General features: G+C 39.2%; 3 protein-coding genes across 7 annotated transcripts in view; 1 reads left to right on the plus strand and 2 right to left on the minus strand.

The window, feature by feature from the left end:
* Positions 1-185: 185 nt before the first annotated feature.
* Positions 186-2020, minus strand: rnaseka (ribonuclease, RNase K a). Its single transcript, XM_042070599.1, has 3 exons — positions 1813-2020; positions 1399-1481; positions 186-653 (listed from the first exon to the last, which is right to left on the minus strand). The coding sequence occupies exons 1-3, from the start codon at positions 1888-1890 to the stop codon at positions 509-511; spliced, it is 306 nt and encodes a 101-aa protein (XP_041926533.1). The 5' UTR covers positions 1891-2020; the 3' UTR covers positions 186-508.
* ddx10 (DEAD (Asp-Glu-Ala-Asp) box polypeptide 10) lies at positions 2017-12412 on the plus strand. Its single transcript, XM_042070510.1, has 20 exons — positions 2017-2329; positions 2567-2627; positions 2763-2893; positions 3379-3537; positions 3848-3968; positions 4928-5117; positions 5980-6106; positions 6298-6460; positions 6601-6685; positions 6813-6914; positions 7045-7132; positions 7289-7377; positions 7880-8070; positions 9688-9824; positions 9956-10084; positions 10569-10736; positions 10838-10894; positions 11145-11308; positions 11542-11600; positions 11781-12412. The coding sequence occupies exons 1-20, from the start codon at positions 2141-2143 to the stop codon at positions 11912-11914; spliced, it is 2544 nt and encodes an 847-aa protein (XP_041926444.1). The 5' UTR covers positions 2017-2140; the 3' UTR covers positions 11915-12412.
* Positions 12413-14969: 2557 nt separating this feature from the next.
* LOC121690120 (hemicentin-1) overlaps positions 14970-19652 on the minus strand; it is a 69105-nt gene continuing 64422 nt past the window's right edge. For 4 of the 5 annotated variants that reach the window (XM_042070499.1, XM_042070496.1, XM_042070500.1 and 1 more), the window contains 4 exons: positions 19411-19631; positions 18959-19028; positions 18513-18717; positions 14970-17462 (listed from right to left, as the gene is read on the minus strand). In XM_042070499.1, the coding sequence (XP_041926433.1) occupies positions 17202-17462; positions 18513-18717; positions 18959-19028; positions 19411-19631 (757 nt within the window). In that variant the 3' untranslated portion in view covers positions 14970-17201. The remainder of the gene's footprint in view (positions 17463-18512; positions 18718-18958; positions 19029-19410; positions 19632-19652) is intronic. The other variant, XM_042070501.1, reaches the window with a different exon arrangement.

Here is a 19652-nt window from a genome sequence, read left to right on the forward strand (position 1 = left end):
AACCCTTGAGAGTGCTACCATAGGAAACAGTAATCCATTTATCAATTATATTTGTTGTATATTTGAGAGTGTGTTTTGCTTTGTATTAAAAACGTTGCTAAATATCGGTCACCTGTACCTTTATAACAGTCCTGGTCTGCAAAACAGTGACATTAATAAGTTAAAGAGTGGAAGAATAATAATAAGAGTTTTTACTTTTATTTTATTACATGGCATACATGTAATAAACCAGTTTGTCAAGGCAAGAATAGTTACAAGTGTCTGGTCCAGTGATGAGGCATTTCAGTACAGTAAGGCACTATTAAAAGGCACATTTCCAAATGAGCAGCTCACTCTTTGTGTAAAGCAAACTCTTCCAAAAATGAGAAACCCATCACCAAATGCTGTAAGAGTGTCGGGCAACGTGACAAAAACAAATGAGAATGCAATGATATTTACAGACTAAAGTATTTCTGTGAGGTCAAATCCGTGACGGCCGGTGGGGTGGATTCTGTGGCCGCTAGGAGTGTTAGTGCACCAAGTACTCCCTCCGCTTGTTCATCCGGATCTGGCAAAAAGACAGGAGACCCACGACGACATACATGCCTGCTGCGATGAAGCAGTTGTAGCCCACTTGGTCAAACAAAGCGTAAACAGTTTGCAGGGGATTCTGCCTGTTGAGTGGGAAATTATCAAGTTAATCAATGGCTTCAAATAAGAAACTCAACCTTAGAACGACACTCTTGCTGACAACTCTGTACTTAAAAACCAAATGAAGCTAAGAAAATCTACTTCCACAACGGTTTACCAAACAATACAGGTTTTTTTCCCCCATTTCAATTTCAGTGTCAGACACAGACCACTTTGATTTCCAGTAATTGTTAGCAAATTCAGTTAATTGGTCCTATCAATATTTCAATGGCAGTACAAGGTTCAGCAGCTGCAACACAACAAAATAAAATCAATGAAACAAGAGAACACCCCCCTGTCTATTAGTATGTCAAGCTCAATGTTTCATTTTAAAATATATTAGATAACATATTATAGGCCTATCTTTAACATGCTATATGCTTATAATAGCTTTGTTTTACTGACATTCAATGAAAAGTATGTTCTTTAAAAGCACATAGGCCTACACTTTGAGCACATACACCGTCTACGTGATGAAAAGTGTATGCCTACATGTAATTAAAATTACGTAATTGTGCCTCCTTCAGTTTGACTTGTATTGTATGTTGAGATGTGTTGTGTTACTATTGAGTTTATCATCAATGAACATTTCCATGTGATGCACAATAAAACACTCAGACCTAGCCAGCTCCCTGTGACAGTTACTAATGTCCTATGGTGACCCTTAGTCATAATATGAGTTGTCATATGACACATGTGGTGTAACATTGTTCCTCTTTGGAAACTTACTCGTTGTGCATATCTTCCTCACGGATAGGTACATCCTCTATTAACACTGCCGAGTGAGTTGAGAAGAAAATCCCCAGCATTGACTAATCAGGAGAAAAAACGATCAATAAAAATTCAGTACTTCAAAATTCAGTACAAGACTACCAATACCAATACAAGACTACAGGAGAAAAAACAATCAGTAGCCTACAAATTCAGTAGCCTACTTGACAAGACTACCAATACATTGTGTTGCGTGCCATTTTCTCATCAGATATTCTAATTTTAATCTTTTAGGTGGTTGATGATAATAACTACATAAAACTACCTAAAAGTACACACATGTACCGTAGACTACGACAAAAATGTAGGAATGACAAACCGACATGATTAAAGTTTGAAAGGTAATTTAACGTTAAGCATCCAGGTTCTTACCAGCATTATGACTCCCCAAATACTTAATACAATTCCGCAAGCTGCAAGCTTTGGACCACAACACACACAAGACACCATTATGCTTATATATTTCCTGACCAGTTCCCGGCGTTAAATAATTACATTTGCTGTCTCTAAAAACTCTGTCGACAAACTCTGGAAAGTCTTCTCTGACTACAGTCAGCTGACAATCAGGAACCGGAAATTGATTTCGCCAGACGGAATGACGTGTACATTCTGCGACACAAAGTGTGCCATGCTTATTTTCCAGACCAACACAACTCTTCTGAGATAATATTGGATTGTGTCAACATCTAATATATATATAATGTCTACAAAACCACAGAGGAAAGTTAAACATGTTAGCAACGACCCGGTTGGTAACTTCGAGAAATGGAAGAAAAAATACAACAGGACGAAAAAACGAGTGAAGCAAGTCAGACAACCTACGAAGAAGAAACGGGTGTGGGAGACCGAACAAGACGGCATCAAAAAACTTGTGGCTAAATATGCTCAGGTGGGCATGTTTTATATGGTGAAAATAGGTCAAGTACTGTAAAAAATGTTTAGGATTCTGTAAGCACGCTATCACTAACGTTAGTACGTAGAAAGTAAACAGTCCAACAAACTCCCAGTTTTCTTTTTCAGCTGTAAAGCAGATGTATTTTATATTCCCTAATGTTATCGTTATAGAAGTACACTTTCCCTGTTGTACGACCTGAATGAATCGTGCTATTCTTTAATCCAAATGCAGATTAATCCCAAGGATGCAGTGAACTTTTCAGATTTCCCACTATCAAAGAAAACCCTCAAAGGTAGGGTTAAATTTAAAGGAATAAAAATCAACTCAGCTGTGAATTATTAAGTATAACAAAAAATGGAGTGTTGTTAACATTGCGCCAAACACACAAACTGCATGAACTTTATTTTTTGTGTGTGGAACATGTCAGCTTTGGTAGAGTCGCAGTATCGGCAGCCCACAGAGATTCAGCGGCAGACCATAGGCTTCGCCCTGCAGGGAAAGGATGTACTGGGGGCAGCCAAAACGGGCTCAGGCAAAACATTGGCCTTCCTGATCCCTGTAAGTCTCATATCTGTCAATACAATACAATACAACATCATTCATACTGGGTTTGTGACATGGCCATGCATTGCATGAGGGTGTACTTGGCAAGTTGTGAATTGGACAATTACTGGAGTTTTAGATAGATAGATAGATAGATACTTTATTGATCCCCAGGGGAAATTCAAGGTCTTTTACATGATGATGTGCGATGAATTTATGAAGGAATAGGATGGTACATTCAGAGGGGTTATCTAGAGTTAGTTTGCTGATTAGCTTCATGTTTTGCTTCAACAATCAGACATAAAATATATGTTGTGTGGGATGTATGCAGAATTCTTTTCAGCTACATGACACAGATTTAGCATTCCAGAAATCATGTAGGCTATTGCTGGCAGTATCAAACGATCCTGCCTCACTCTAGAATGAAGGAGACAGGATGGTTTGTGTTTGGATGTGAGTGTAGAGTAACTATGTGACTGATACTGTTTGTATTGTGTCAGGTGCTGGAATGTTTGTATCGAAACCAGTGGACGGCACTAGATGGCCTTGGCGCCCTTATAATTTCCCCAACTAGAGAATTGGCCTACCAGACATTCCAGGTTTTGCGTAAAGTGGGTAAAAACCATGAATTCTCTGCTGGGCTGATCATAGGCGGCAAGGTGAGAGAATTGAACTACTCATCAATCTTCAGAAACATCTCTTATTTTAATTGAATCAATGTGTGGATGTGTTTCTATGACATAGTCACTAATAAAAAAAAAAGTTTATTTCAGATAAATAATAACAAATGTATTTAGTGTCATCCTATCACATACACAGGGCTCTAATTTGTATATGTTGATTGGTTGTATTTATTAGTGTGATGTAGAATTGTTTAATTTTTTTCATTCTGTTTTCCTGCTATGTTCTCTGATACCAATGCATTGCTGTTGTGTTTGTCTTGCTGATGCATCGGTGGAATGCGTGCAGGACTTGAAGGATGAGGCCGAGAAGATCCATCGCACCAATATCATCATCTGTACTCCAGGTCGCCTGCTGCAGCACATGGACCAGACCTCTGCTTTCCATGTCTCTGACCTCCTCATGCTAGGTAGGTTTATGTGATTGGTTGGCTACTTGTGTTTGTTTGTGACTCACACCCGGGCTACACCGGGGCCACAGCTGAAGCGCTTCATCTTGAAGACTGGTCTAATTTTTTCCGAACGTATGTGCCACTATCTCATCCCGTGTAGCCAATTCCAATTCAATTCAATTCAATTCAAATGTATTAGTCACATACAATTATACAGAGTATATGTAGTGAAATGCTTTGTCCACTGTCTCCATGGCTGCAATGTGTAAATAATAAGGAAATTAATAGAAAAAGAGAAAGAAATGTCTAAAGTGCATGAGGTGTTTCCAACATGCTTGTGCTCCTGCTACAGTCCTCATTCAGTATCCGGATGGCTAAATTGCCTAAGCCTAAATTGCTTCAGGCGTCTGAGGCGTGACTTTCTCACCAGTGAATCGACATGTTTGGTCCAAGTCAGATTTTCAGAAATATGAACACCAAGATATTTAAAACTCTCTACCCTTTCCGCCTGAGAGTCGCTGATCTGGAGTGGTTGGTAAATACAATTGTTCAAATTCAACAATGCAAATACAACATATTCAAATTCGGTTTAAGGTGACACAAGTTTTACTCCATACTTTCTGCTGATAACGCCTGAAATCTATAAACATCTCCTTAGTGTTGGTAACATTTAGCAGTAGGATGTTGTCTTGGCACCAGTTTGAAAGTCTATCTACCTCATTCAAGTAAGCCTGCTCATTGTTCTTAGAAATGAGGCCAACTACTGCTGTGTCATCAGCAAACTTGACAATGATGTTGGAGTTATGTCATGCTCCATTGATGATGGGTGAAGTGAATTGTTGCAGTAGACGTGTTCACCAAACGGAACGTAATGCTTCGGTTACGTGCCCGGTGTAGGCTCCCTGTTAGAGATCAAGAAGAAGAAGTCCTGTCTCTACCGCTTCATCTCCTTGTCTTTTGCTTCCCTGCTGCTCCAGTCTTGGACGAGGCTGACCGTATCCTGGACCTGGGTTTCTCGGAGACACTGAACGCCATTGTAGAGCATCTCCCCACCCAGCGGCAGACCCTGCTGTTCTCGGCCACACAGACCAAATCTGTCAAAGACCTCGCTCGCCTCAGTCTAAATGAGCCAGAGTATGTGTGGGTGCATGAGCAGGCCAAATTCAGGTGGGTCCCCCAGCAAGCAGTCTGTCTCATTTGCCAGTGATTTAGTCTGATATTGGTGTCGGTGATTTAGATACAGAATTGTCTGACAAAATTTGTATTGTAAGTAAGGGTGTCACGATTCCGATTTTAAATCGAAATCGATCGAATTCATATCTCAATGTCGAATTTCAAACTCAAAAGGTAGAATCAACGATGTAGCCACACCCCCCAATGTAACATCCAGCATGTATGCCAGACGCAAAAACACACACACATACACTTATTAAACTGTGGCGTCAACACTCCTCCAACTCCTTCAACAGCCAGTTAAAAAAAAACATCAACCGACCGAAATTGAAGCCCCTCTTGCTACTCTGAAATCACGGGTGTGGAAGTATTTTGTCGTTCTTTCACGTCAATTAACTATAAGGCTTAAAATGCATATTGATAAGTGCATATTCCATAAATAGTAACCTTGGGTCTCTTCGGAGTGTGATGAAACAATCAAATATTCATTCTGTGTTGTTTCATTTCACTATGTTCACGTCTATGTTTAATGTTTGTTCTGTTTACAACCTTGCCATTGGAACGGTTTTAAAATAAAAAGCGGTTTCAAAATAAAAGCCTCCGAAACAGAATAGGAAAAGGCCAACAACATAAGGAATGCATTAATAGTAATATTAATCGAAAGTAAAAAAAAGTAAAAAAATCGAAAGTAAAAAAAAGATCGAAAATTGAATCTTGACTTTTTAAAATCGAAAATTAAATTGAATCGAGAATTTGGAGAATCGTGACACCCCTAATTGTAAGTAATTATTCTCTGTTCCTCGGAATCTAAGAGAGTTCCTACTTAACTTTTTCTTTCTTACAATTTTTCCATTAGTACCCCCGCAACACTAGAGCAAAGCTATGTGGTGTGTGAGCTCCATCAGAAGGTGGATATGCTGTTCTCCTTCCTCAGGAGTCATATACACAAGAAAATCATTGTCTTCTTTGCATGCTGCAAAGAGGTATGGACACTCACACCTGCCCACAATACACAAGCATAAACACACACACAAAAATAGTCCATAGTGCTAACTCGGGTAGCTTGTGTTTACAAGTATGTTGGCTAGATAGCTCACCATTTTTAGATAAAGACTCCTTACTGCTGTGTCAAAAGTTTTTGAAAAACTAATTTAAGATATTTTCTCTGCTTCAGGTGCAGTATCTCTTCCGAGTGTTCTGCCGTTTAAGGCCGGGCATCTCAGTTTTAGCGCTTCATGGGAAACAGCAACAGATGAAAAGAGTGGAGGCCTACAATGATTTTGTTGGGAAGAAGTCAGCAGTTCTATTTGCTACCGATATTGCTGCAAGAGGACTGGGTATGTTACTTTTTTGTGTGTGCGCACGCACAAGCACCTGTGTGTGTGTGTGTGTGTGTGAATTTTTCATAGACTTTTCTTTTCTGCCTTTCTTCCGGTTAATCCATTCCACTCTTTTGTCTGTTCCTGTCCATTTTTAGACTTTCCAGCAGTGAACTGGGTTCTGCAGTTTGATTGCCCTGAGGATGCCAATACCTACATCCACCGAGTTGGGAGAACAGCCAGGTAACTTGAATGAGGGGTCTCTTTGGGTCACTTTGTCAACTACTACAAGGGGGTCTCTCTGTCGGCATGTTTTTTTTTTCTGAACAATTTGGATTGGGTGAGATGATCAGACTCCCTCCGTCTCCAGGTACCAACAGGGAGGTGAAGCGTTGCTGGTCCTGCTACCCTCCGAGGAGAATGCCATGGTCGCTGCCCTCCAGGAGCGTCGAGTGCCCATCAACAAGATCCAGTAAGGAGCGCCGCCGCATACTCATGCAGACACACACAATGCCATCACTAACTCTTCTGACAGACTTCAACCAGAGTGATAACAAATATGATTCAAACTTTTTTTTTCTATGTGTGTCTTTTTCCCCCAGAATAAATCCGGAGAAACTAGTCTCAGTACAACAGAAGTTGGAAGCATTTTTGGCCCAAGAGAAAGAGCAAAAAGAACGTGCACAAAGGGTTGGTACAGGCGTGTGTGTGGGTGTGTGTGTGTGTATGTGCACGTGTGTTCACTTGCATTCATGCATGTGTGTATGCATGTGTGAATTTATTAACCACAAATATGCAAGACGTACTACTGGTCATTGTTTCATCCACCCTCTCCTCGTTCTCTAGTGCTTTATCTCTTACCTGCGCTCCATTTTCCTGATGAAGAACAAACAAGTTTTTGATGTTACTCAGATAAAACTGTCTGAATACGCAGCGTGAGTACACCACCCTACCGACAGTTTGGACAAGCCCAAAATGATTCCTACCCATGCCAACCAAGTTTGATTTGTAGTGTATACATATTTCACCAATATAGACTTCCTCTGCCAGGATATTACATAAACCAGAGATGAAGGAGGATACATTGTGCTAGAGAAATACTGATTATAAAACAGAACTATTTTTGGTGAAATTAGAAATAATGTATAAATAACGAAAATAATGCACACCCTCCGAGGTGCTGGCAAGGGAAAATAAACTAAGAAAAACTTGGTCACTGCACACTCTACCTCTTTTTCCTTTTATTTTTATCTCAACGTTTCGGCCTCTCAGCCTTTGTCAAGGTTCCTAAAGCAAAAGAAAAATAATTTTAAAAGAAATTAGAAATAATACAATCAAAATTTAGCAAGGTTATAAATAGTTATGGTCTTAACTGTACCTCTTGGCATGTGACTTCTGTTGCATATGTCACCCTCCTCCCTCATTCCCCCCCCCTAGATCACTGGGATTAGCCGTGGCTCCTCGAGTGCGTTTCCTCAGCAAGGCTCAGAAACCTGGACACAAGGAACAAGAAGATGAGGACCATGGGAAGAGAGGGGAGGAGGAAGAGGATGAGGATGGGGATGAGGGAGAAAGCGATAAAAAGGCAGAGAGGAGCTCAGAGGAAGAAGAGAATAGTGAAACGGAAGGTAATGGAGCAAGTCTGTACTGTTATCTTGCAGTTAAAATTTGATTTGTGTTTTTGTTTTTAATCTACTAATGCAGTGTTTCCCAAACTTTTTTTCTGGGGCGTATTCCAAATACGTGATTTAGTGACAAACCTGGGTAAGTTAACTCAGAGTAAAGGGTAAACCTCCTAATAGAAGAGCTGCATGGCTTCATTCCTCTTACAAACCAATGCCATAGGGCTGTTGTTGTAGGAGGTTTACCATTTACCCTGAGTTAACTTACCCAGGTTTATCACTAAACCACATACTTGGAATACCCCCCAGGGGACCCACTTTTTAAAAATAACAGACCATCGCGACCCAATTCACTTCAGATCTAACATGCAACCACCAATATTGTTTTAGGCCACAGGTTCTCAAACATTTCTTGGGGATATTCTTGCATGCTACACAGGCATCGTCACTTTTCAGCATAGTAAGCTGTTCCTGTATTTCTAAAGAGAGATGTTGTAGGCTACGTTGCGTTGCAGACAAATGGATGGAAACACCGTCAATTCCTATGTAAACATGTAGCAAATAACTCAAGTCTGTAGCCTATTTGTGGAGGTTTCTTTATTTGGAAAGTTGAATCCGCATTTCCCTCTGGAGTTAAACGTTTGTTTGTAGGCCGTATACCAAGGCTGTGTATTGATGTTGTGACAAGCTATGTTGTAAGAATGTGAAATGAATACATATCAGAACAATGGCTTTTGCGCGATAGTCAAAAGATAATGCGCCTTTACTGCCTAGTAGAGTTTGCGAGGTGGGAAACGAGAGGAAATAATAGCATTTCAAATGTTCATTTAAATTGTAGCCTACCTAATATAATGCACTGTTGAGCGTTTTAAATCCGAAATAATAAGGAATGTGATGAGGTTGCTATTAACTTTAAAGAGTGAATCTACAATCGAAACTATGACGCAAATTGAATTGCAATGTCCGGTATACGGATGTCCGCTTTAGTTGACTAGATTTTAATCGGTGAAGTTGTAGAGCTGGTGTCTGTTAATGTTTGTGAAAATAGGCTGATTCATGTCCCTTGCATTTTGCAACTGCGAGGTCCATGGTAGGCGCCCCACAGAAATGTTTAATTTTGCAAGTGAGATGCGTGTTCGCCCCCCCCCCCCCCCCCCCATTTCAGAGCTATTATAAATGCAAAATTGCATTTTGAGGGCTGTGACTGTGGTAAACAAACTATATCCTAATAGAAAACTGATAGCCTAGGCCTATTAGACCACATACATTGTGCTGGTGACCCAAATAAAATCTCCTGCGACCCAGTCTTTGGGAAACTCTGTACTAGTGAGTTCTTTGTTTTCTAATATCATTTCCTGTCTATATTGATTAGCTGGAAAAATGTATTTGTATGTAACTGTAAATCTTTACATGTTTACTCTAAGATGTTAATTCTGAATGGACCTTTGCATTCAGTTTCAATTAAAATGCAATGAGCAATTGCATAGGAACCCAGTTCAGGGTAAGGGAAGGGGTGAGACCCCCACCCATTTTGCAGTAATCTCATGACGCAATTTTATAGAGCATCAGAGAGGTTCTGTGGCTGTAATATAAAACACTACTTCACCCTGTGATTGACCTCAGATCCTGCAGCCAAGCTCAAAGGCCTGCTGTGCAATTCTGATGATGATGACAATGACGAGGATGATCTAAAAGATCTGGACCTTCTCACGGTCAAGAGAAAGGACGTATTTAATGTAAATATGAGCCAAGATGAAGAGGTACGTATATTCATGTTTTATCTCTGTGTGTGCATGAGTCGATTACATATATGCAGATGATTTGTGAATGGCTGTTCATTTTCACTGTCTAACGTATGTATGCTGTATGTGTATTTATATGATCTCTGTAGGATGATGACAGTGAATCAGAAAAGCCTAAAGGTCGTCAAGTCAGAGCATCAAAGGTTAAAGAGGCTAAGCGAGTTCGGAAGAAGAACTTCAAGGTTAACACGAAGATTGTTTTCACCGATGGTGGAGAGGTATGTGCACGGCTGTATTGTCCCACTTTTTTTTTTTTTAAGTATATTTTTGGGGGCTTTTATGCCTTTAATGTGACAGGATGGTGGAGAATGACAGGAAGCGAGTGGGGGGAGAGAGTCTGGGTGGGATCCGGAAAGGACCACGGGGCGGGAATCGAACCCGGGTTGCCGGCGAACGGTGCAGGTGCCCCAGCCAGTTGCGCCACGGCCGGGGCCTTGTCCCACATTTTTACACAAGTCAATTACATTTACAAAAATAATGGGTGTGTGATGTGTCATTTGGGAGACAAAATCAATAAATCTGTTGTAGTACAGGCTGCTGTGGCAACAGAATGACCAGCTCACTTCTTCATCTCACTTAGAAAATGAACTATGCCTATTTTTGAAGAAATAGAAATGGAGTTCATGCTTTCAACCTGTGAGATTAATGTAGAATTAGAGCTAATAATGTATCCCCTAACCCCAACGTTCCACTGTCCTGTAGGTGGTGCAACAGTGGCCTGTCATCCAGAGGCCCGTTGTCAGCGACAACCAGGAGGAACAGGAAGAAGAGTCTGGCATCAATTTCGAGAAAGCCAAAGAGAGGCTGAGACTTGAGGATCAGGAATATGACAAAAATGAATATCGCAGAAGGATCCACGAGAAACATCGGGTTAGTGACCACACACCCCTCCCACACACACACATACAACGTTTTTATCTCTGTCGCCTAGCTTAGTAACAGTCTTGTTGTTTTGTTTTTGTTTTCCACAGGAGAAGAGACTGAAGGACAAGGCCGCTAGGAGAGAGGCCTATAAGCAGCAGAAGGAGGTAAGGGGTTCATCTTTTGCCCTTGACGGTCTGTAGGAATAGGGTGTTTAGGCATGTGTTTGTTTGTTTGTTTGTTTGTTTGTTTGTTTATTTATATGGTTATGTGTTTAATATGCAAATTGTGTTTTGATGTGTGATATTCGTTTGCTGTTTGTATGGTTATGTGTTTAATATGCAAATTGTGTTTTGATGTGTGATATTCGTTTGCTGTTTGTATGGTTATGTGTTAAATGTGCATATGGTGTTTCAGGAGAAGGAGAAGAGGAAAAAGCAAGAGGCTGAGGGTGATGAGGATGATGATGATGATGAGAGTGACGGTGATGAGCCGGTCGCCTATCTGGCTGGTGCAGATGATTTTGACATCAGTGCACTCCCAGACCCAGATAAATACAGAGACTCCGACAGTGAGGGCAGGTGAGTACTGCTGGGTGATATAGGTGTCTTTAGGTTTAGACATCATGTGGGGGCGAGTACATTTACAACGAAACCCCACCATTTTACTACAACTTGGGTCATTCTTGTTCAGTCATTGAGAACCAAACAAAGGCAACCACAGTATGTTGGAACAAAACTGACAGTTGCTGCTAGTACAAAGACTTCAAGTACATTGTATGGTATTTGATTCTGTATTTTGTGTTTGTGTGAAGTGACCATGAAAGAGGATCACGGAAGAGGAGAGCCAGTGACAGTGAAGACGAGGAGCCAGGTGTGTAGAACTATCCTGATGATCTAGCGATTTAGACAAAATTATATAAATAACTATCTAATTACACGCCATAAAATGTAATATCTTTAAGATTCTAACTCTAATTAAACCTACCACAATGTAATGTAACAGTCATAACTTGTATAAAATGGCCCAACTTACCTTCTTTGTTCTGTGCAGTGATGAAGAATAAGGGGAAGAAGAGGTCCAAGCCGGAGGTTGAGCCTGACATAGAATCCAATCCTCTGGACACTGGGCTGTCTCTTGGAGAGGATGAGGAGCTGGTCCTACATTTACTTGGGCAGAGGAGTTAACAGTATATTTGTGAAAATACATCTCAGACAGAGACTTGTAATACTCACTCTCACACATACCACCATCCCCCAGATTGTGTACTGCACATTTTTAAATGCTATATCAAAACAGCAAGCCTGCTTTCAGTGAGTGGTCCTCCAAGGTTTTTCTAAATGTTCAGAGTGTGTTATGGAGAACTAGCTATAAAATACTAGCTACCAATGCTATCTGACCTCAGTGCTTGATTTTCACATTAAATCATTACGAAAGTGTATTTGTAAGTAAAGTCATCGGAAAATATAGTTTACCATGTAAATAGTAGCTAAGTGTTTCAAACAAATTATGCTGATCTAAATTTGAATAGCTACAGTCAGTGTTACAGACGTGAATGTTCAGAGAAAACAGACTATATACACAATGAGAATTAAATGTCATCGATAAATATAAATACGAGTGGAACCACACAAAATCAGAAATGGACAAAAAAATAAAAAATCCTGAAACAAACTACCAAGACACAGTAATGACACTTTTTGAAATCACTCTTGTTTACTCATTATCACTCATAACCACCTTATTGTTTGTTTTGGATGGGAAGAACTACATGGCCCCTTTTTTTTTAATGCAGAAAGGAGACCCTTAGGATAACAATACTAACCTGACCCTCGCCAGATGAATTTCGCTCCGCCTAGATCCACTCATCCATCTGGAACCGATCCATTGGAATGGTGTTTCAGAAGGCTGGGCCTAATCAAAAAATGCTTGCATATGATTGAATAAGCCACTTGTCCGTCATCTATTGACGTGTTACTTCAACCACTCACATCGAAGCCAACCCGTGACGCTGATAACAGTCTCACGGTCGCTTCGCCACTACGTCACATCTATGAAACTCCCGCCCTGCGTCCTGATTGGCTGAACCATAAAGTCGGTTGCAGAAATAACTCTCAATGGAAGAGGTCCCAGATGGATGGGAGTGAAGCTAGGCGGAGCTAAGCGGAACGAAATTCATCTGGCAAGGGTCCGGTTATAACAATACTGCCTTTACAATAAATACAAGATAACTGGACGATGGTAGCACAGTTTCTTCAGTTTGTCAATTCTGGGCTGGATAGGTAAAACTAGACGATAGTGATACAGTTTCTTGAGTTTATCAACTGCTGGCTGGATGAGTAAAACGAAAATTCCTCATGGGAGTCGACACAATACAGAGGATATGAAAAAAGCATACAGTGCAACCGGAAAGTTTTCAGGCCCTTTCAAGTTTTCCACATTTTTTTTATTTTTCAGACTCCTCTTAAAATGGATTCAATTCATTTTTTTCTCATCAATCTACAGACAATATTCCAACACTCAACAAAAAAGCAGGTGCTAGCAGTGTTTCATAGATTTATAAAAAAATAAAAGACTGAAATATTCCATTTACATAAGTATTCAGACCCTTTGTTATGTCGTTTGCAATTGAGCTCTGGTGCCTCCTACTTCGATCAATGGTCTTTGAGATGCTTCTACAACTTGATTGGAGTCCACCTGTGCCTAAATGAATTCACTGGACATTAGGAGAGACACACATCTCCTTATATTAGGTCTCACAGTTGATGGTGTATGTCAGAGTGAAAACCAAGCCCCAAGAAGATTGTCTGTAGACCTGCGGGACAGAGTTGTGTGAAGACAGATCTGGGGAAGGATAAAAGAACAATTTTGCAGCATTGTAAGTGTACGTTCTATATAGATCGTATTATTAATAATACTAGGGAAGAATCGTGGATAGAAATTGAAAATGAACAGTTACAAAGTAACAGTTTATTAGTTGCTCTCTTTTCAAGGGATAGAGTTAAGTCTACAAACTGTTATTAATAGCATGTTAAATGCTTGGAGAAAAATTAAAAAAAACATCTTGGCCAATGTTTAGGGCTCCCAGGGAATATACAGATTTGGAATAACCCTTCAATTAACATTCAGAAATCTCAATTGTATTGGGATACATGGATAAAAGCTGGAATTAGGAAAATATCAGATATTATAAGATGCAACTCAGTCCTGCTATTCCAGGAGTTGAAAGATAAATATAAGTTAAAAAAGACACTGAAGCGTTTAGGTATATACAAATAAAAAATTGGATTAATAAACTTGACTTAATAAACTTGATAATAAACTAGAGAACACAAGTTCCTCAGATATTATGAAAATATTTTCAAAAATGAAAAAAATAGTCTGACCGGATACATGTATAAAATTTTGATTAAAGCTGAAGAATTACTGAAAAATATATATAACCAGTGGACAACAGATTTGGGGTTTGAGGCAAAAGAAAGATGGAAGGAATGCTTGGACCTCCCAGTTAGACTCACCTGTAACGAGAGTTTACATCTAATCCAGTTTAAGGTAATGACGAGAATATAGTACAGTAGAAATAAAATTCATAAATTTGATGTTAGACTATCTGATAGGTGTATAAAATGTAACCAACATGAGGATTCACTTATGCATTCCTTCTGGCATTGCATGAGGGTTAAAAAGATATGGAAGGATATTGAGCAGTGGTTATCATCAAAAATAATAATGGAAATTATTTTCACACCAAGGCTATGCATTTTTCAAGATACAGAGGGAATAAGGTACCCAACTGGTTGGGAAATTCTGTTCTCTTCTTTAATTTTCAAAAAGTTAATTCTTAAATATTGGAAAAATAAAGATGTACCTTCACTTCAAGAGTGGAGGGCATTAATTAAATATTATTTAAATATTGAAAAAACACTGTCAGAGGATCGAAATAAAAATAAACAATTTGATAACTTATGGAAATCCATTTATGATGCCTTATAATATGTAATTTATTAAATAATATATGTATAACTTCCTACATTAGCTATACTCGAGCCCTTTTTTTTGTGCGTGTGTGACTGAAGTTGAAGGGGGCTGGGGAAGTGGGGAATGGGTGCAGGGAGGGGGTGGGTGGGACTGGGAGGTTGTTAGAATGAGGGAGGAGTGGGAGGTTTTGGGGTTGGTGTTATGAGGGAAGCATGAAATGTTGGAGGGAAATCAACTTTTGGAGTTCTCTCTTTTTCTCTCTCTTTTTATTGAACGTGTTTAGAGAGAAATGTAATTTAAAAACTGCTGTTATTTCCCCTCTGCAAGTATTTAGTTTGAATGGTATCTTCATTTGTAAGGTGCTGACCCTAATAACTTCATACAATAAAAAATAATTACAAAAAAAGGGAATACAGTAGCTTCACCACTGTTGTCAGAGAAGCAAGGATTTCAATGTAACATACTTTCTTAATCTCTGATGATGTTTCATTTTATGATTTATTAGAATACATTACTTACATATAGAACCTTAATTAAGCACCACCAGATAAAAGCTGATGGATAGCATTTATCTGTAGATCCTAGTGCAAATCTTGAGATCTACTGTGCATCAAGCATCAAGCTGATCAGGTTGTTTGTGCAATGCCTGTTATATCCTCCTACTCCTAAAATTATTAACAGACACACTTTTTATTGATGACCCCCACCATAATTGTCTATGACATCCCTGTTGATTTACTTGTATGAATGAGGCCATGTGGCAAAACAATAATATTTGTTTGTCAAATGTGATACCTTGACTGGCATGGTATTATGAAACAGTTTTATGATAATTGTGTGTGTGTGTGTCGGAAGAAAGTCCAGGGTCTTTTTTAGTCCCAGTCCATCCCTGTTTGTCCAGGTAGTGTTTTATGAAGAGATGTTGACATTAGCACATTGGTGCATGAAGAAATGAAGCTGAATGGATAAACAAAGATATTTATTTTTTATTGGAAAATTCAGCCATACAGTAGCTTGTATAATTATATCAGTGTGGAAATAACAGTCTGTTTGTATGATTTTTTTTGCAAGGAAATTGCAAAAGGCATTTTTGTAACCAATAAAGAACAAGAGAACCAATAAAAAGTCTTAACATCATCACGCTATACACAATGTAAATGTAAACAAATTCAGCAAATAAACATTTACCCTTGGTGCCCAAAACATGTTTGGGCATTTGCACTGCTGTTCACTTGGCTGTACCTTAGTTTAACAGTTTTAATCCTGCATGTAGGCTATCAGAACAAGTTACGTGGCTTGTTAGGACCCTCTGCTGTGTCATCCACACTTGCAGTTTCATTTCAGTTGCACTGCAAGAAACCTTTACCCGAGGTAACTTTTTCTGAATATTAACGGAAACTCCCAGAATTTCCAGAATCACAACTATAGGGTCTATTGCAGTGGTTCTCAAACTGGTGCACCATGAGGCAGAGTGAGTGTGCCATGGAATTTTGAGAAACACGATGCACTTTTATATGTCTCATAAAATGAACACCCCTGTTACAGCCTATAATAATGTGTGTGATACTTCATAATGAGTAACGGTCGGTGTGCCTTGCCGTTTAGTTTGACCTTTGGAACTTGAGAACCTCTGGTCTATTGTATCCACTACACAGATTGTACTATATTATCATTGCTTTCCCCATATCATCACTTGCGCATACTTTGATTATGTGAATAGAATGCTAAGCCATATCAATTTACATTAGGGCTAAACTAAACTATTTTCATAACCAATTATTCTGTTGATTATTTTCTGAAGTTGTTTAATAACATGTCAGAAAATGGTGAAAAAATTACAATTTCTGATCAGTATTCCATAAAGCCCGCAAATTTGTCCCCAAAGGCCTTGTTTCGTCTACACATCAAATATATTTAGTTTATGGTCATAGAGGAGTGTAGCATAAAAACGTTTTAAGAAGCTTCAGTCAGCAAATTTTTAGGTATTTTCCTTTTTAAAATGACCCTGGGTATTGTTATTCTGGTTTCCAGATGATGTAACAGTTATGCTAGTTTTACACAGCATTCACATTCAACTGCGTCTTGCAATTCATTTAGTTGTAGTATTCTAAAGCACTGCTTACAAAACACTGACAGTGCAAATGCCTTTTAACGTACCACACCAGAGTTAACTTTAAGAAAATCAAAATTAGATACAAGCAAACACAAATCAGAGATTGTGTGACAGAACAGTACAATGTCTAATGTAAGCCCATTAAGTGAATGGTGGCACACAATGTCAAAAGTCTTTAAGAAAAAGTAGCTTTGAAATTAGAAAGTGAACTGCAGTTTCTTATTTTAGCGCACAGTGAATCCTATTGCTAAGTCTTGGATAGACTACATATAATCAGTACCTGTCCAATAACACGGACAGTTCTCCTCACAAATGGCTTCTTATACAGAGAGGATGTTTGAAACTTTATCTGTCTGACTCGGACAGATGCATTGAGCAGACCGTTAGCTGGGTCCAGGATGCAGGATGTGTGTATTCTGCTGCTCTGGCTCTGACACGGCAGTGGCCATTTGGAAGCCCACCTCTTGGCTAAGTACTGGTGGGGTGGAATGGGTGGTGGCAACAACAGCTGAGGGGAAGAAGTGCACCGCCACAGTAGTCACTCCCAAAGAGACACAGTTTGAGAGGAGAAGAGAGGAGGAAGAGGAGGAGGCGTGAGAGATGTTGATGCTGTGGTGAACAGGCGTAGCAGAGGGCTGAGGGGTCTGTAGTGTCAGGGAAGAGTAGTATAGAGACAGTCACAAAAATTGTATTCTGGTAAACAGAAGAGAGAATCCTGGTACTGCCCAATCATGTGACCTTCAATGAAAATGACTTCTGAGTAATATTGTTTTTCATTTTTTACATATAAAATACAGGTCTAACTCCCATTCATTCTGCCCTAAAGGGTTGATGAAACATTTAGAATTGGAGAAAATTTGGTTTACCCCTAAAGAACTTCACCGCTGGTTATGTCCCTTCTAAAGAGAACGGAAAGGGTCCAGACCAATGCACTGTGTGTGTCAACAAACTCGAGCCCATTGTACAATAGGACATTTATTCTTCTTAAATAGCTTGATATTTTTATTCATTCATGTATTATGTGTGAAAATAACTGTTGCTTTGAACTTCGTCTTCACTACAGTATCATTTACAATTATTCCACAATTATTCAAAATTAATATTTAAAAAAAATATATAAATATATATATATATATATATATATATATATATATATATATATATATATATATATATATATATATATAGAGAGAGAGGGGGGTGGGTCTAGGATGCCAGACACTGCTGTCGGCACCACTGTTGTCATGGGCCAAATTCAGCGAAACAGATGAAGGAAGCTGCCTGCTTGATAACCCCAGTGAAATGTTCATGAAGGCTATCAATGGGCACTTTTTTTGCTTACAAAGGTTGCTTTGTTGGTGATTTTTTGAATGTTAAATAGGCTTGCACAAGGAATTTAACACATCTAATGTGTATAACTGAAATTAGAAACATCACTTTTGCTTCCCTATTGCTGTTTTACACTATTCCTATATGGTGTACAAAAAACAACAGAATACGTGTCAGGACAACAGAAATAAAACAAATTAAATGTTTTTAAAAAATGGAATCTGAGGGAAATCATTATCTTCATTTGTTCAGAAGCTACATTGAGATTATGATATATACACAAACAGTCGCCGTTATTAGTGACCACAACACTGAAACAGTATTTATGCCTTTTTTTAGTTATTTAACTTATTTTCATGACCGACCTGCTCCTCTGAGATTGACTCTTGTTGACTCTGATGAGTTTCTACAATGACTGGCAAATCTTTGTGGGCAGAGACCTCATCTAAGATGTTGCATATTGGCTTCATCATCAGGGTGGAGGTACTGTGGGTGGAGTCACGGGGTCTGGTGTTGGAAGTGTTTGGACTTTGCTCAATAACAGCCACAAGGTTATCATCTTCAAAAGCCCTTCAGAATGGTCAACAAAAGATGGATTAGAAGGCAGATTGGATTATGAGGGACTAGGGTGCGCTATAGTTGAATGGAGGGTTGAATAGAGGGGTAAGTGTTAGGCACGTTAAGCATACAGTTAAGCATACAGGTGCAAGAGTTTGCATCCCCCTACATACCATCACTTTGTTTTTATACATTCTGCCTTCTGCCTTTTTTACATTTATAAAAACTTTGCACACAATTATAAAAACCTTGCCTGTTGTCATAGGTCCTTCCTGTAACCAAACGTTCTCCGTGTCTGGGAGGGACTCCAAAATTCCTCTGAGCTGTTGTGTATTGATGAATATAAAACAAAAAATGGAAAACATTAAATTAAACAGGTGTTGAACCCTAAATTGTGTTTCTTTACGCTAAAACTAGTTAGCAGTATGTTACTTGGACTATATAACTTGACTGTGATTAAAAGTCAATCCTGGTTTTAACATTTAAATATTGTTATTGACTTATCGCAAGAATGACATTTATATTTAAAAGAATGTTAATGCCCTCCCTTATTGTAACCACTTCTCTTTAACCCCCCCCCCCCCCCCCCCCCCCCCCCCTCCCCCTCTGCCTCTTGAACACTTTTAGCAAGAGGCAGAGAGTTGTGTTAATGGGATGCAGTCATGGGAACAGGATTGGTCTGAATATAAATTCTACCGTAATGACCTCTGCAAAAATGGACACAGTGAAAGAAGTCTTTCCAACCTCCTCGGCTTGTAGGGGCAGTAGAATCATTCTTCTGCACCAAAGAGTAGAATGCCATAGTAATGAATATAAAAGCAAGGGAGACCCCAACTCCAACTACAATGGGGATGTCATGTTTTTCTAGAAGGGGGTGTGAAGGTGGAGCTGGTGGAAATTCTGTAGATGGATTTGTTATCTGAGAACTGTTAAAGAAAAACGAGAGA

This window comes from Alosa sapidissima, chromosome 18 (assembly GCF_018492685.1).
Source record: "Alosa sapidissima isolate fAloSap1 chromosome 18, fAloSap1.pri, whole genome shotgun sequence".
Lineage (NCBI taxonomy): Eukaryota > Metazoa > Chordata > Actinopteri > Clupeiformes > Clupeidae > Alosa > Alosa sapidissima.